The sequence below is a fragment of the Struthio camelus genome, chromosome 3 (assembly GCF_040807025.1).
Source record: "Struthio camelus isolate bStrCam1 chromosome 3, bStrCam1.hap1, whole genome shotgun sequence".
Taxonomy (NCBI): domain Eukaryota; kingdom Metazoa; phylum Chordata; class Aves; order Struthioniformes; family Struthionidae; genus Struthio; species Struthio camelus.
In genome coordinates, this window is record NC_090944.1 from 129,470,620 (window position 1) to 129,487,150 (window position 16,531).

General features: G+C 43.8%; 1 protein-coding gene across 8 annotated transcripts in view; it reads left to right on the forward strand.

The window, feature by feature from the left end:
- Positions 1-16,531, forward strand: part of PAK5 (p21 (RAC1) activated kinase 5) — a 140,834-nt gene extending 124,303 nt beyond the window's left edge. For all 8 annotated transcript variants that reach the window (XM_068940285.1, XM_068940288.1, XM_068940283.1 and 5 more), the window contains 5 exons: positions 2,680-2,813; positions 6,397-6,523; positions 10,036-10,161; positions 13,121-13,255; positions 13,924-16,531. In XM_068940285.1, the coding sequence (XP_068796386.1) occupies positions 2,680-2,813; positions 6,397-6,523; positions 10,036-10,161; positions 13,121-13,255; positions 13,924-14,079 (678 nt within the window). In that variant the 3' untranslated portion in view covers positions 14,080-16,531. The remainder of the gene's footprint in view (positions 1-2,679; positions 2,814-6,396; positions 6,524-10,035; positions 10,162-13,120; positions 13,256-13,923) is intronic.

The window sequence follows — 16,531 nt, forward strand, 5'->3', positions numbered from 1 at the left end:
ACAGATCCTGTGATACCGGCACCGTCAAGCGCAGTCCTAGCGTGGGGGTCTCCACAAGCTCCACCGTGGACAGGGGCGCCAGGCTTCCACCTACCTTTTTCTGCAATGGCCTGATCCTTAAATGTTCCTTTTAACAAAATGATCATTTACTGGCTGTCCAGATTGTCTGGCAGGCTTCGTGCCTCAGGTCTGTTTTTGACTCTTTTGTTGTTAGTTTTTATGCTTGGAGCAGTGTGCTCTTCAGAATCGCTTTGGTCTGTCTGTCTGTCAAGTTTTTATATTTAAGGCCAGAGTTCATACTGTTTTCTTTTTCCTCATTTGGACAAGGCGCTGTTTTGATGGGCAGCTTTCTTATTCCTAATACACTCGTTTACTCTACTGTCAGCCATGCCAGTCTTTTCCTGGCATTTCTAAGATCTTTTGGATAGATTGTATTTATTTGCTTTATAGGTGCTTTTTAACAAGCTTCTTCATTTTCACATAATTCTCCTTCTTGAAAGCTATGACTGTACTGAGTACTTTGGCTTTATTTTGCCCCTGCTGTAACATTGCATTGAATTGCATTGCAGTAACTCTAACAGAGCATTTCTTGAACAGTGACATCTTGAAGCAGGTCCTACATGCTGCTCAGGACCAAGTAGAGAGTTGCTTTTCTGACAAGCTCCAGCCATTCATGTGATCTAAAAATTTATTTCTGCCATTGCTGAAGTTCCTCCATTACCTACGTTGCGGTTGTGTTTTCTATCCCTGTAGCTTTTCTGATGTTCTGCAGTGTGGTGCAGCCATTGTCACTGTCTCGGCTGGGCTGATGTTAGCTTAGTCTCAGTTCTGTACTTTCTCTTTTAGGTATGCTGTTTCGGTTCACAGGGAGTACTATTGGAGGATGTGTCAGCTGGTTTATCTACTGGACTCAGTGTGTTCTCAAACACACAGCAGTATTCCTTGGCCTGCCCAGCTTGTTTGGTTATAATTTGTGCCCCGATAATACAGCATCCCACTGACTACCTTGCTTCCACTCCATTAGGAACAGCTAATGTGCTTATTATGTCAATGTCGTTATTTAAATCAAAGCATTCTGCTTATCCTACCATATCTGTCATGCTTACAGCACTTTTGACCCGGTGTCTTTTTTACTGTAGCGTTTAAATGAAATCACTCGTTTGAGTAAATTCATTCTACTTGGGTTTTGTCAGTTTGTGTCTTACACTTACTTGAGGACGCAGAGTTTTTTGTAATTGCACCTCTGGAAGAGCCTTCATCCCAAATTGTCGACTCTCCTCCGTTTTTTTGTTTAAAAACTGCTAGAGTTAGAAGACAAAATGTTAAGCACTTCAGAAGTAAAATTGTTCATATAGATAAACAAATCCAGCAAATTTCACATGTACAGAAATTCTTGCTGACTTCCAGGGATTATGTATGTGCACAGGTCTTCCCTCATTAAGGGCTATAGACACCCCAGATTAGGCATTGCGTGACTTAACCTAAATTCAAGGTACAGATGTGCAGAGCTGTTCTGGCACCTGTATAGCAGATTCACCCATATACCAGACCTTAAGATATTAACTATTCTAGCACTTAGCATAAGATTAATAAGTACTTAGCATTTTTAAAAGCGTAACTCTGTCTACACCATATTAGTGATCATTCTTTTCTCACCAACAAATCATTCAGATTTAAGTGAAGAAATTATTCCATTTCCAGGCAAAATATTGTGAGGAGTGAGAAAAGCTGTATCTTTGAGGTGTGTGTGGGGGGGGGATTAATTATAAACGGGTAGTAAAAAACACAGAAGTAAATCAGTTTGGACTATTCCCTTTCTAGCTTGGGTGTCAGAATTATGTATGTATAATGACAAAACTCTGCCAGCCAGTGAGCGCAAGCTCCTCGAGAGAGTCAGCAAAATCACCGAGGAATTTCGAAGAGCAGCTCAAGCATTAACACTCGGATTTAGACCAAGCCTCAGGGATTTATTTTTCAAAGTGTCAATTATAGCTCTCTGTTTTTGGACCACATAGAGACACTGAAGAGCAACTCCTTGAACAAGATACGTGATCCTGTGAGGATCCGTCAGCGAAGCCGAACTGAGCTTGGTCCCTCCAGTCACTCATACTGTAATGCATATAGACAATTTGCTCCTTAACCCTCTAGGGATACCCAAGCCCAAATCCTGGTTCCCTTCTCATTTTACTGCCTCTGATGTGGTCAGTGGCACAGGGATCTCAGAGTCCTTTAACACTGAGCCACCTTATTAATACTCCCTATATTATCAACTTTTTGTTAAAATACTCTGCAAGGTACATGATGCTATATTGCTGCATGATGGAGAAGACTTTGATGGGTTGACTGACTGATCGAGGAAAAATCTCTGTTGTACTGAAAGCAGCTGGCCAAAAAGTTATGAAACGAATAGTCCTTTCCCTGCATTCAGGGAAAAAAAAATTATCTACCACTTAGAAATTTAGCAACTAAAAATTCTTCCTCTTTCCTGTTGTATTTATGATGAATGTCATTTTTATGTAAATGTATTGATTTTGTTTATGTGTTGGTATTAGCAGGAATGTGGTTCATAGCAGCACATTTACTGAGTGCAAAGAGAAAAGTACAGTGAAAAAGAAGGTCAAAAGAAGCGTCAGATAATGCTTGTAGTAATTCACATACAGTCTTTTTCCTGTCTCGCAGGTTGTAATCATGAGAGATTACCATCACGAAAATGTGGTTGACATGTACAACAGTTACCTGGTTGGCGATGAGTTGTGGGTGGTGATGGAGTTTCTGGAGGGCGGTGCTCTGACAGACATAGTGACTCACACAAGGTATGTTGGGGGAGCACCCTGTCACCTGCGTTGTGTCGGACGAGCAGGATGAATCCCACGACGTAGCCGAGGCACGAGGGCGATGTGGCAGCTTTCCTTTGCGTCCTCCTCCGCACTGTGCCACGGTTAGGACTGCAGGAAGAAAGAGGAGCCGACTGAGGTCGGAGGAGCCCACCTCTCTGACACTTCAGGTTAAGCAATAGTTGTTCAAGCAGTCCAAGTGTGTCTGGCCAGGAAAGTCCAGTAAGGAAGTCATTCTGCTGAGAAACATGCAAAAAGTTCTTGAAACTTTGCTGTACGTTTAATCTTTAATTCTTTTTGTAGCGGAAGCAGGTTTTCATATCTGAAAATACTCAGCCGTGCTAAATAGGCAGTAGGTTTATTTTTCTCTGTTTGTGCTGTCAGGGCAAATGATAAGTCCTCTTTGCATCTGCAAAGACCTGAGTTTAGGTTTTGTGTTTCTCACACAGGGACTGTGGAGCGTAACAGTGCTGTATGGGATTGATTCCCAGGGAAGTACTGAAGTCTTGGCTTCTGTTGTAGCAATAAAAAAAGAGGGAGGGAAGCGTTCACAACACAAATGAATAAAAGTGCAGATACCCCTTTAGCCGGAATTCAAGCCAGTTTCTCCTTCTCCTGTGTTTCTAGTCCCAGGCCCATCTTTCCCTTTTTTGTTGCTCCTTGATGTCCTTCGTACAACTTCCACTGACTCCAGGGAAGACAAACCTTCACCCCACAGTCACCGATGCTGAGTGGTTGTTGGGAATCTGTCGTGGTGTGGGATAAGCGTAACCCTTGACCATGCTAGGGGAGCACATATACCTTGGCAGCTGATAGTTGCATCTTTGCAAAGGCCAGCGCGAGCTCTTACCAGACCTGGCCTTCCTCCCCAGCCAGACCTCGCTTGCCCCCATGTTTACATCCCCACCACCGCTGGTGTCCCTTCCTACCTCACCTTGCAGTGAGAAAAGCTGGATATCTCCTAGCTATATGTATGTATGTGTGGGTGTGTATATGCAGGTGTGTGTGTAAATATATATATATGTATAGCTGTATATGTGTGTATGTGTATATACACATGTGCGTGCACATACATATATACATATGTGTGTACTTATACACGCATGCACGCACGCGCACACACACACACACAGTAGCATACTCACTTTATTAGCATAAATAAACCACTGCCGATGAATTCCTATCAGTACAGCCATTCTTAAGTGAAAGGGAAGTAAATATTTAAGAGGGCTTATTGGTAAAAGGAGGTTTGCTGGGAGAGCTTTAGTAGCTAATCTCCCAGCAGAGACGTGGCTTTTATCCACCAATGACTCAAATGCCAAAAGGGGCTTTGTTTCTCTGTATAATGATCTATATTGTTGTTTTTGCTGTCATAACTTTGTCAGCTGTAAGGGGAAATTTCTTTCCCCACTCAAAAACCCATGTAAGCGTGCTTTCAAAAATGTTAACTGTGACCCAGGCCTAAGACGTAACGGGATACATTTTTTTTTTATCAGTATATTTGTGTTAACCGTATTTCAGTTAATACTGTGACTTTCAATAAGGTGATTAGCCAATACAAAAGCTGTAGTGTACTAAACCTCACTGCCAGTTTCTACAACCCGCTTCGTATCTGCTCTTCACTCATCTTTTTCTGCTAAACAGGATGAAATGAGATAGATAGGAAAGAGGAGAGGAATTCTTTATTTAATTTCTTCTCCTTGAATTAAAAAAAATAGTTTACCCATTAATCCATTGGAAGGACATTTAGGTGAGCAAGAAGAAAAGCAAGGAATCGTAAACAAGGCACCAAAATTTGTCTTCTCTCATAGTTTAATGACATTCTTAGGTCCTACCAAAAGAAGACTTTTGAGGTATGTATTTTATTTTTAAGTGTCGCCTTAGCTGACATGCTGAAATAAATCACAATTTTGCAAGTCGTTTGTTAGCTACCGTTCCCCAAAACATTGAACTCACTATCTCAGATATTTCTGACAAGAGTTTAATGGCAAACAGATGTTCCCAGGATACCGCTTCATAAGAGCTGTCATCTTTTTTTTTTTACTCACACTAGTCATTCCTTAATCTTCTGGGCTTTTTTACATTTTATGACCTTCCCTCAAAGATTTCCCTGAACTACTTCCCATTGCATCACACAGTTAAAGCAGAAATCTCCTTGAGTATTTTTCTGGTAAAGTTATAGAGATGATTTTGGCTGGCTGTTTCTGGGACCTGCACTGGTTTGAGTCGAACACAAGGTGAGTGATAACGCGCAGAGGAGACAGCGCTCGTTGCTACCTCCGTCATTGCCTGGGCGCTGCGGGAGGCCCGGCGGACGGGGCTGCCGTGCCAGGGCGCCTGCCCGTACCGCTCGTCGCCTCCCCTCCCTGGCACTGCCATCGCCCGCCTCTAGTCGTGGGACAGACCTCTTTTTGCAGAATGGGGTTTTGCACATGTGCACGTACATGACGACTAGATAATTTATATTGTTTTCTTCTGAAATACACTTATTATTTTTATAAGACACATAAAAGCAAAAGAAATGCTCTCGGAGAGTTACACCCAGGGCAAGACATTTTGTCTCCAAAATGAGAGTATTGTTTCTCTTATTTATTCCTTGAGTGATTCCGTTTCAGTAGTGATTTATCCTTCTTGGCAAGTAGTAAAGTTACTGTGAAGAAGGCATTTCAGTTATTTCCCAGAGGGAAACAGACTCACTTTAACATGCTGTATCACGTAATATGCTACTCTGGTTTAGTGCTATAGGGTAACTTACCCAGACCTTGTTTCTGAGTTCTTCCTCAGACGTAATCTTCCCTTTTTCTACAGAAATAGGCCTGGGGGGTTGTTCCGTGGTGGTCTCCTGGCTGTCCACGCTCCCCGTGCCATGTGTCAGAAACTGGCAGATAAGGCAGATACATGTACCAGCACATGGAAGGGGTCTAGATCGTCCCCGTTGCCACCATCTGTGGCATGGGGCTAGTAGCAGTAAAGAGAGACCATTTCATTTACACAGCCCAGCCATACCAGGGAGACGCTGTCCCGGAAAAGGCTCTTTTGAGCCGTACAGTGCTATTTCTGTGTGGTTGCTTTTCAGACAAGGACATCCTCTAAAGGCAAAAAGCCCTGTTTCTCCAGGCAGGCTTCTCGGCGTGTTGCAGGACAGTTGTTCGTGGTTGTAAAATTGGGACCTGGAAGAGGGAAGGGAGAGGGCTTGGCTGGATCCACAGCTTCCCACGAAGCAGCTGCTGTTTTTCAGTTTGAACCACCACTGGCCAAAAGCTCTAGTTTTCCCAAGCTCAGGAGTGCCAGAGCTGCAGGGCAAGCCACAGCAGTTGGGGCAGGTAGCAACTAACATAACTCTGAGACAAAGCTAAGGGTTTTTTGAAGTATTACTTAATTTACTGTCACTGTACTGCTGGGCTTTGTGGTTTTGTTACGGGGTCCCCGTTATTACAACTGTCGTAACTGCCTTGAACGGGAGAGTTGCGTGTCTTTACTCCAGCTCTGCTATTTTCAGTCCACTACCCTTTTCTTGTTTCTTCCCTGAAGTTCAGCTTGTTTTCCAACCTTGTTGCTTTAGAATGAATGAAGAGCAGATAGCTACCGTCTGTTTGTCTGTCCTGAGAGCGCTGTCCTACCTGCACAATCAAGGGGTTATTCACCGTGACATCAAAAGTGACTCCATCCTTCTCACAAGCGACGGGAGGGTGAGTGTTCAATGGTTTTCACCTCGCTCTCTCACTGGGTTGCAAAGGGAGTGGGTTAATCCCAAGCAAAGAGTCTGTCATGGCAACAGCTTCATTAAACCCACGGAGAGTGCTGCGAGCTCTCTGCGGGCAGGCAGGCGGTGTCTCCTGGGGCTGCCGCCTCTCGCCACCTTTCCTTCAAGACACCCAGGAGCTGGGATGCCATCTCGGAGCAGTGGTTTTCTTAAAATAGTAAATGGTAGCGTAACGTAGCCCACATTGCCGGTGATAACATACACTCAGAGGTGTACGAGGTGTACAGTGAGTTAAGGTAGTTCTGCATGTCACATAGCTGTTGAAAGCGACACTATCTAAAAAAAAAAAGAAAAGAAAAGAAAAGAAAAGAAAAAAAGAAAGCTGAGTCGGTGAGCAGCTATTCTGCTCCACACCGGGAACTGCCGTGCGTAAGAACTAGGCTCTTGGTCCTAGTGCAGCTGAACAGCCTCTAGACAGCCCTGGCCCCAAGACGTGCCCCCTCCGACGCGCAGGTGCCTCCACCTGGGCAAGCCCAGGATCCCCCAGCAGTTGTGGACGTGGGGTCTGCACTCCTTAGCAGCAGAGGCGGGCGGCTTCCTCAGGCTCTGGAGGCCCCTCCAGTTGAAGCCACGCCAGGAATGCAAAAGTTGTAGAGCTAAAGCAAGAGAAAACTGCCCAAAAGGGAGAATGCAGCTCAGCATTTAAGCTCCCCACCGGGGAGGAAGACTAGAAGTTTTCATCCCTCGATTCTTCCTGTTTCTAATCCGATGACTGTGTAATACAAAATGCATAAACAGGTCTTGGGAAGAGTAGCCTAATCTGCTGGGTTTTTATTGATTATATTAAGAAATTAATTAATTACAATTGTGTATAGAGTGGTTCAGCTCCAGATTAGGTTCTGTAGCACAGCTGCTACCGGACTGCTGAGCCCGACTGGTGAAACCACCTATTCAGTGGTAAGTTTTGTGAACAACTTGTTGCAGAGCTAAGTCAGAAAAAGGCAGGCACGGCCTGGCAGAGGGTTAACGTCTTCATTGCATGTGTGGCCCATTGTGGGGGTCCTGAGCAGGCAAGATGCAGTGGCAGTGGAAACTATCCCACAAGGATAATGCTTACGTAACGGGAGACCTTCTTTTATGCTGTGCTACTCCTACCCTAACGCCTCTCAGAAATATTTTCTTTTTACTATATTTAGTTATGTAACCTTTTATAGTCTGTTTGCTCTGTTCTCCTGAGATGATTAGGAGACTAACTTCAGTCTGTACTAATAAGAGATGTTATAAATTACTACTGAAAAGCTTGCCTTACTATAATTGTACCTTTTATTGTACATAAGCTTGTGAGACTGCAGATAGTGCCTGATTTTTCACAGTCTCACCTGACAGCTCCCCATTACTCAAACTGCAGCATTGACGCTTTGAGATGTGGTAATTTCGCCGTCTTCGTCGTGACCTCATGGGTGCCTGTTAGACACTTGCGCTAAAGCCTACCCTCCATCCTCAAGCGTCCTAAATGCCTTTCTGCAGGGCAGCAAAGCGGCAGCCACAGAGCTAGCTGTGGACTGAACTGAATCCCTGTCCCAAAGAAGCTGCTGTTTCCCTCCAAGGAGAAAGACAGGTCTGGGCTGTGATACTTCTGGGCATACGCACCACTAAAAATTTAGGCGCCTAAGACTTGGAGGCAGAGGGAGGCGGATCATACTTAAATATAAGAGCCTAATTTTCGCTTAAGTTAGGCACTTGGCTGCTCAGTTTGGATCTCACCTTATGATCCCATTAGGGTAATTAGTAAAAACTAACGTGCTCACGGACAGTGGGGCCCGTAATCAGAGTTTTAAGGATTGCTCTACTGGAGTTACACATCAGACTAAAGCGAAACTGAGTAAGCAAGTTGGACTTAGCCCAAGACCACCCAGTATATGTGGAAACAAATCTAGATCATCTCATTCGGAAGGTAAAATCTTGGTCCCAGCCGGAGGCAAAGACAGACCCCCCCCGGCTTCAGGGACGGCCACTTTCCAGGCCTGGTCCGATTCCCTAATCAAAGCTGTCCTTTACGATTTGATTCCTGCTTCCCCAAGTGAGAAGGCTGTTCGTCCTGCAGCAGACCCAGGGCACTCCTGTTAATTCTGTAAGGGGAAGGAAATTCCAGGTATGGAAGAGTTTTTCAGTTGCATTTCAGTCCATGTTGCTGAAATAGCATCTGATCTGCATTCAGGATCTGCATACAGTGCCTCATTATACTCATTACTCCAGTACTTATTATCTGCATTGCAGATTTCTTCATGCCTGTGTTGTGCAATTATCTTTTTTTAGAAAATCGTCTTCTTTTGTGTACTCGAGTGAGCAATAGATATGCAAAAGCTCTTGTGCTCCTACAAAAGGAGATTGGGCTCTGCTTCCAAAATATGCATTATTTCATCTATTCTTCATCCTGTAAACTGAAAAATACATTTAGCATGGAGAACTTGGCTATTATTGGCTTTGTTTTAGAAATACTAACAATTATTTTGTAATTCTGTTAAAAATAATACCCTCAGTTTAAAAAAAAAATAGTAATGTCTGTATCGAATCCAAAAGAAAACAAATCAGTGCTGATAATAAAGTGCTGGTCTACACAATGCAGCAATTTATGGAACTTCCTACTTAACTTGTCATGGAGCTGTTTGGGTTTGCTTCATATCCCCAAAGGCTGAATACACGATCTGATTTGGACTTGATGTGTTCATCTTTTTTTTTTCACCTTCTGTGAATATAAAATGATTAATAAGCTTATTTCTTGAAGCTAATGGAGTGGGATTTTTTCATGTATTTATTTGGAGGCCTCGAAACAATCATCAGGGTTTTTCCGGAGGCTGTTCCACATTAAGATAACCCCTCTTGCTATATACCACTTAGAGCAATGGCAACCCAGGCCTGGCTAAGCAAAGGTCAACCCCCTTAAGCTTCAATTTCCAAGGTACAAAAGCTGTAACAGGAGTGACATATATCAATTGCAATATGTTTTTGAATATCATTTGACATGCGTACACACGCTGCAAACATAGCTTTTGTATGTATGCAATGATATATTCTTTATAAATAAGGTTTTTATTAGTTTGGAGCTTTTTGCTTTTCTTCTCATTTATGTTTTTAAAATACTGTAAGCCATTTATCACGTCTGCATCTTCTGTTGGTAGAGAGACAATAGGATATCATGGGCAATATAATGAGCACCACTGCCAATTTCTCCTGCTTGTTTTCCTAATAAAGCTTCACTTTAATTAGCCACACGTTCTGCAGGCTGTATCACCTGCTCTAGCCACACTTCCAAAACTGGCTTGCTGCTGGCCTATCCCAGGCAAACTTCACAATTCAGTCCCTGTCCGTCCATGCTGCAGTTGGTATGCATGCACATCTCTTGGAGATGAGTTTCTCTTGGAGGCAAGTCACCCCTAAGAGTGTTTGCTTTGGTACTCAGGAAGGGCGCTTTTTTCCCCTTCCTTGTTTTTTTCCTAGATAAAATTGTCAGACTTTGGATTCTGTGCCCAAGTGTCTAAGGAAGTCCCCAAGAGGAAATCGTTGGTTGGAACACCCTACTGGATGGCACCGGAGGTGATATCTCGCCTCCCTTACGGCACTGAAGTAAGTATAACAGGGAACCCAGAGTGGCTTTTCTCTCTTCTTGAAAAAGTGTGGGGTGCCTTAATTGAACCCACCTATCCCTAGGAGAAACGTACAGTTGAAATGCCTTTACATATACATGCTAAATAACAGCAATTACGTTTGCCATGGAGTATTATATCATGCCTTGTTTAAAGCATTCCTCCACAAAGTGTGGTTAAGTAACTGTTCTGAGCACTAGCCAATGGAGTCCCCTTGTATTTTAGCGTAAGGTGTTATATTAAAGGAAAATTGACGTTGTTTTCGCATTATTGAATACCCTTTGATAACCTTCAGACTGAGTCTACAAGCATGCTTTGCAGATACAGGCATGCACGCCTACATATGCCCGTTATGCATGGCCAGGTCCCATCAGCGAGCCGGCACGTCAAGCATTTGCTTGCAAGAGTGCCAGCTCACATCGGCCCCCTGAAGTCCAGCACGCACTGACTGGGCAAGGGCCAGTCCAGCTGTAGCTGTGGAGGGGGAGGTCATGCCAGGCTCTCCGGTGGGGAGTGCCAGGTGCTCGTGCGGCCCTCCAGGCAGAGATCCTCTGCTTACTTCCGACTAAGTCTACCTTTGGCCAAGACCGTCTTCCTCTAGCGGCTGGCCTGGAAAGGCACGGGCGTATAGCTTTAGGGAAAAACAGCCTCCCTAGGTGTCCCAAATGTAAGAGCAAGTCATGTGGGTTGGATTGCCCCCCACTGTGTAGCATTCGTCTCTGCATCCTCTGATTCCTTTTGTTGTTGTTGTTGTTGTTGTTGTTGTTGTTGTTGTTGTTGTTTCTCAGCCAAGAGAGAAATCTCTTCATAGGGTTTTCTGAACTCAGGGTTGCCGAAATGAACTGGTGTGGGAAGACCAGCATGCCTGCTGTGATCTGTCCCTTAGCCAGCAACTGCACACTCTCCACTTGGAATTTCCAAGTCTTATTTTTTATTTTCCTTGAATGTTTGTATTTCAGTCTTTGGAAAGAAAACGTGCGTAGGTTCAGAGTGTGTGCAGTTGTGGGTTAGCTGTGACCACTCTCCGGGTGCCCTGCAGCTACTGTCTGACAAATTAGCATTCTTCCTCTGGGTATGCAGTGTAGTCAGCCTTTTAAAGCCACCGATGATCTGTCTTTCCCCCCAAAAAAGGTGTGTATTGAGGGTGGGGGATGGTTGCAAGAAACATGGAACTGGTTATGGAAATTCTTGTGATTTTAAAGCCTGCTTCAAGTCTAGGCTCATCAGTGCATCCGAGATATTTTAAGTGAGGTATTCTCAGAGATAATGTGTAATATTTATTTTCACAGATGGAATTTTGTGTAGAAATATTTAACAACTTCAGCAGGTTCCTACTGAAGCTGAAATTGTCTGTCACTGGGAGCAATGATGCGTAGCTTTGTCAGGTTACACACCACAAGGACATTGGTGAAAAGAGGCAGTAATTCATCCCAAACCGCAGTCAACTAACTCATTAGCTGAGTAATTGTTAAAAAAAAACACACACACACACACACTTATCTCTGAGAACTATTTTAAGCAGTGTCAAACTGTCTGAAAAAAAGAGGCAATTCACGCAGTTTATTATTGGAGACCTTCAGAGGAGATGAGAAAGGGCTCGCCTGTGGGGACCACGGGCTCCGGAGGGAGCGCTGTAGCCCAGCTGTTACTCAGCTCTGAGTCACAGCACTTCTGCACCACGGGCTTTCGGGGAAGCCAGCCCCTCTCTCGCTCCCTTAGTAATGGCCACGACTCGCTGTTCCTCAGCCTGAGACGTGGCTGCTGGCCTTCATCTGCTGTTCTCCGAGGTAATAGGAGTCATCTTTTACTTCGTGTCACCTGTAGTAACAGCTGCGGAGAGCAAATCTGCACTCTGTACGGCAAGGAAATGAGCCGTGCGGCGAGGCCCGCGAAGGAAGCTCTAACTTCACATCACGCAGCTGGGAGCAGGCTGGTCCAGAGCGGGTAGAGCACCAGACGCCCAGCGAGGCCACGGCAATTGCACCCTGCTGGCATTGACTTGGCCCGGTATATGTAGTATTATAGGAGATATTTCAGAGACGTCAATCCCAAGGTCCCCTTCCACTGAAGGGATTATAAAGTGGTTAAACTTACAGCTACAACGTTAACTTGTCTACCAGAAGGGAAAGAAAAACAATATATATATGTATATATATATATTTAAGCAGGAGGATAGAGTTGTCATAAGAGCAAAATAGGTATGAACTGGCCTTGACTATATTTGGGCTGGCAAATTACAGGAATTGCAATCATCAGAAGAATAGGAAACTGGACTAGCTTTGCAGCAGGCCAGAACAAAAAAAAAAAAAAAAGATGGTGCTTTTTTTAGACAGAGCTGAATTGTTTTCCGAAGGGATTGTGTAATGTGGTTACCTATGATAGCTGGAAATGGATTCAGGTAGAGTACATGCTTGCATTTTGCCTTTGGGTCTCAAATGGCATCCCGGTAGTCTTTAATATTCAGTAGAAAGAGTAACCGATTTCACAGCAACTGAATTAAGCTTAACTCTTCCCCTAGCTGCACAATTCTGTAGCATTACAGAGCCCACATGAAGCAACTCTTCAGTGGGTGTAGATCCGTGTAGCTGAAATGAGATGCAGTAGGGATTAGTCAGTTTGTCAAGCTAGCATAACCTAGCAGTGATTCCAGTGGACTACGGTCACTTAAACCAGCTGTGGATTTGATCTGTAAGTTGTTTCTAATTTATTTCTTGAATAAACTTACAACTCAGAAGCAAAAATTGTGATCACTTGGTTAAAAAAAAAAAGAAGACGAAGACGATAGTAGATGGTTTACCAGTCTGTTGGCTTTACACGGATGCAAACACCAAGTACAATGGCATAAGCTAGCTCTGAGGTTTACAGGAACCCAAACATTTAGCCCATCAGCCTCATTTCTGTACTACCAGCAGTGCTTATGAATGGATTGCATGTTACAGGTGGATATCTGGTCACTTGGTATCATGGTAATAGAGATGATAGACGGAGAACCTCCCTATTTCAACGAGCCACCGCTCCAGGCAATGCGCAGGATCCGGGATAACTTACCGCCCCGGGTGAAGGACATACACAAGGTTGGAGTTTTCATATGTGATATGGACCTTAATGTATTATGGTGTAGTAAATGCATAGCCAACAGTGCCGCAGGCTAAAGGATAAATTGCAGGTACCACTTTAGGTACCACTCAGAGCAGTGGGTGCTGCACAGGAGTTGTGCTGTGAGGAAGGGGGGCCTATGCCACCCGTAAGTGGTAGCCTTTTTGTGCCTGGTGCTGGCTTGTTGTTCCAGCCGGTGACCGAGAAGAGAGCTGGGCAGAGACCACTGTGCCCCACACTTGCCACCCTAGCTGAGGATTAGACCAAGTCATCAAGTGACCTCTACTTTGTATCAGTTGGTGCATCAACACTCGATACCGAAACGTTCGGTTACCTTCCATTTCAGTCATACTTCCGGATAATGTCAGAGCTGAGCCCTCAGTGGTAATGTAGAGTGCATTTCGGCTTTGCTCGCGTGCCACACACAAAGCTACTCCTACCTCGTGTCCTGGTCTACGTCCCACTGATACCCCAGTAGTTTTAACAGTAACGGCCTATAGGAGACGCGTGGCCCTTCAGATCAGTCCGCCTTATAGTTTTGTAAGGGCTCAGTGTGCGTTTTGCCTCACCAAGAAAAGTAGTTTGCAAAGAGCAGCATAGGAGGGAAATGAGTGTCTCTGCTCCTAATGCCCATACCATGTTGCAGGTCTCCTCAGTCCTCCGGGGCTTCTTAGACTTGATGCTGGTGCGGGAGCCCTCGCAGAGAGCCACGGCGCAGGAACTGCTGAGACACCCCTTTCTGAAGCTGGCAGGGCCGCCTTCGTGTATCGTGCCCCTCATGCGGCAGCACAGGCACCGCTGACCTCGGCCAGTTTGCAGGAGGAGGCCGGTACAGAGGCCAGGTGAAGCCTGGCAGGAATCCTACAGGGTTTTTTGGAAATCGAGGAAGGGGCAGCCGAAACCTCGCAAAGGAAAAAACAGCTCTGTGAAAATAATGCAGTGTACGAAAAAAAAATCCCGAGGTGCTCTCTGGAGCTGTGAAGGACTGGGGAACTCTCTTTGCCTCTGAAGGGACAGCCATGCAGTGACGCTAAGCGCTGTCCCGTGGAAGGACTCTTCCATGGGCAGTCATCTGCTTGGCTTTCCGCTCTCAAAGCAGAAGGATGCAAATGCCAACGTGGTTGAAAAGGTAACAGAGCATAGCACAACCAGAAGGAAACACCAGAGTTTTGTTGCAAAAGTAAAGGATATGGCACTTCTATTTCAGAAGAACACTTTTCTGGCATAAAGCACTTTTTAATCTCAGTCATAGCAGTGTAATGTATTTTGAAATGAATTTGTAATTTTCTGTACAGTACTTTTTGATAATTTGCAGTACTTTGTCATGTAACCATCGTGCTAGTTGAAGTAATAAGTGTAACTTAGCAAGAGTTTGGGAAAAATTAACTTTCCTACTTTTTTTAACCCTTTTGAAAATGGGGAAAGAAAAAAAAAAAAACCTCTAGGAACCTAGAATGTTTGGCAGATTTTCCATCGGGTTCAGTAGAGTACACGTCTTACCTTTACAGCAGTTTGAAGAGCAAGGGGAACTAACAATACTAACGCAGTAATGATTTTCTGATCAGAGCGCTGACAGTATTGTTTTGAAACGTTGCTCGGCATTACTAAATCTGAGGGAATTCTAGTTACGCAGTGGAAATCAGTACTTCTGTTGAATGTCATAAGTTGTTTGGTTCTCTTTCATTTCGTTATTTCTAGAGCTGAGTGAGCTAACACATCAAACGTACCTTTGTTCAAGGGTCATCTTCTAATGACATGGAGGGGGCTTCATTTTGTGCTGTACCATCCTTGCTGTCACAAGGTCAAGCGTGTTACCACAAAGTCTCCATTATTTATATCACACTTTGAAAGTCGAGATGGACTACAGAAGTCTCATTCCCAAGCATGTATTCTCCAGATTTCAAACAGACTGCTGTAATATGTTATGAGATGTTTGCCATATAGAAAAAGTTGTGCTGCTGTCTAGACCTTTCTGAATGTTGATACAACAGTTGACTACTATGATGATACATTTTTGTGTTACTTGTTGGATGAACTTGCATGTTAACTGTAGGCCTGAATAGATTTGCCTTTACAATTTTTAGAAGTGCTTCAGAATTATTTCGATGATAAATGAATTTTATTTATTAATGATTAGTTATTTTTAATTATGTATAATACAAAAGCCATGTTTCTCCAGTTTTTTTTCTTACTGACCTCATTTTACAATATCATTATGAAATGCAAACCCAATTTTGTGAAAACACAATTAGCTTGTTTCTTATTATGGAATTTGAGAGTGACTAAATTAATTGTTATTTATTGTTGTAAATTATAACTGAACATGTAAAGCTGACATGAGCTGTTTCTTAATGATCTTCCTCCTGGACAAAAGATTTGTCATTATAGTAAAGAGCTCCTTTAGTACTGCCCCTAAAACAGTTAAGCATTTTAAGGGAGAGGGAGAATTAAAAAATTGCAAAAGGGGAGATAAAACCAAATAAGAGTTCGAACCCTGAATAAACGTCCTTAAATATGCATATCCTACTCCCTGCTCTTTTCTCCTCTTAACCTTTTTTTGCACATTTTAACTTTGCATCGGTGCCCTCTCCCGTGAAGTGGTCCATGCAACGTAATGGTCTTTGAAGTTGGAAGGAGCCAACGCCACTAGGTACCCCCAGGATTTTGGCTCACAGGGTGAGGCCCGGCGTCACTGCACATGCGCGGGACCACCGTCGTGCCTGGCCCCGTCCGCCGGAGCAACCCTTTCCCCCAGGTGGCCACGGTGCCCGCTTGCCCGTGACGGGTTGTCCCCACTGGCGAAGACATGGTTCATTCATTCCCTGCAATTCCTGCAGACACATTGTCCTGGTACAGACCCACAGAAACCTTGTAGAGGAAACTAAGGTAGCTACAGGATTTTAAAACTTGTTTGTATTTTGTCGTCTTGGCAACTCAGGAAAAAGGCTGCACCAATAAAGACAATGACCTACAAGTAGAACCATAGTATTAGCCACAAAATTGAACTTTTTTTAACAATCTTTGAATAAAAAAAGGGGGTTGGGTTCTTTGGATTTTTTTAATATTCAGCACATTTTAAACAGTACAAGTGGAGAATTTTCTGCAACTTTCTTACCATTCAATATTTTAAACAGTATTCATCAAGTTTACTGAAAGTTTTGTCAGCTTAAACGTTTTTTTCTTTTCTGAGCACCAACTACTGGTGAAAAAAAAATGCACACGCAAATTAAAATAAATAAATGTTTTCATTTTCA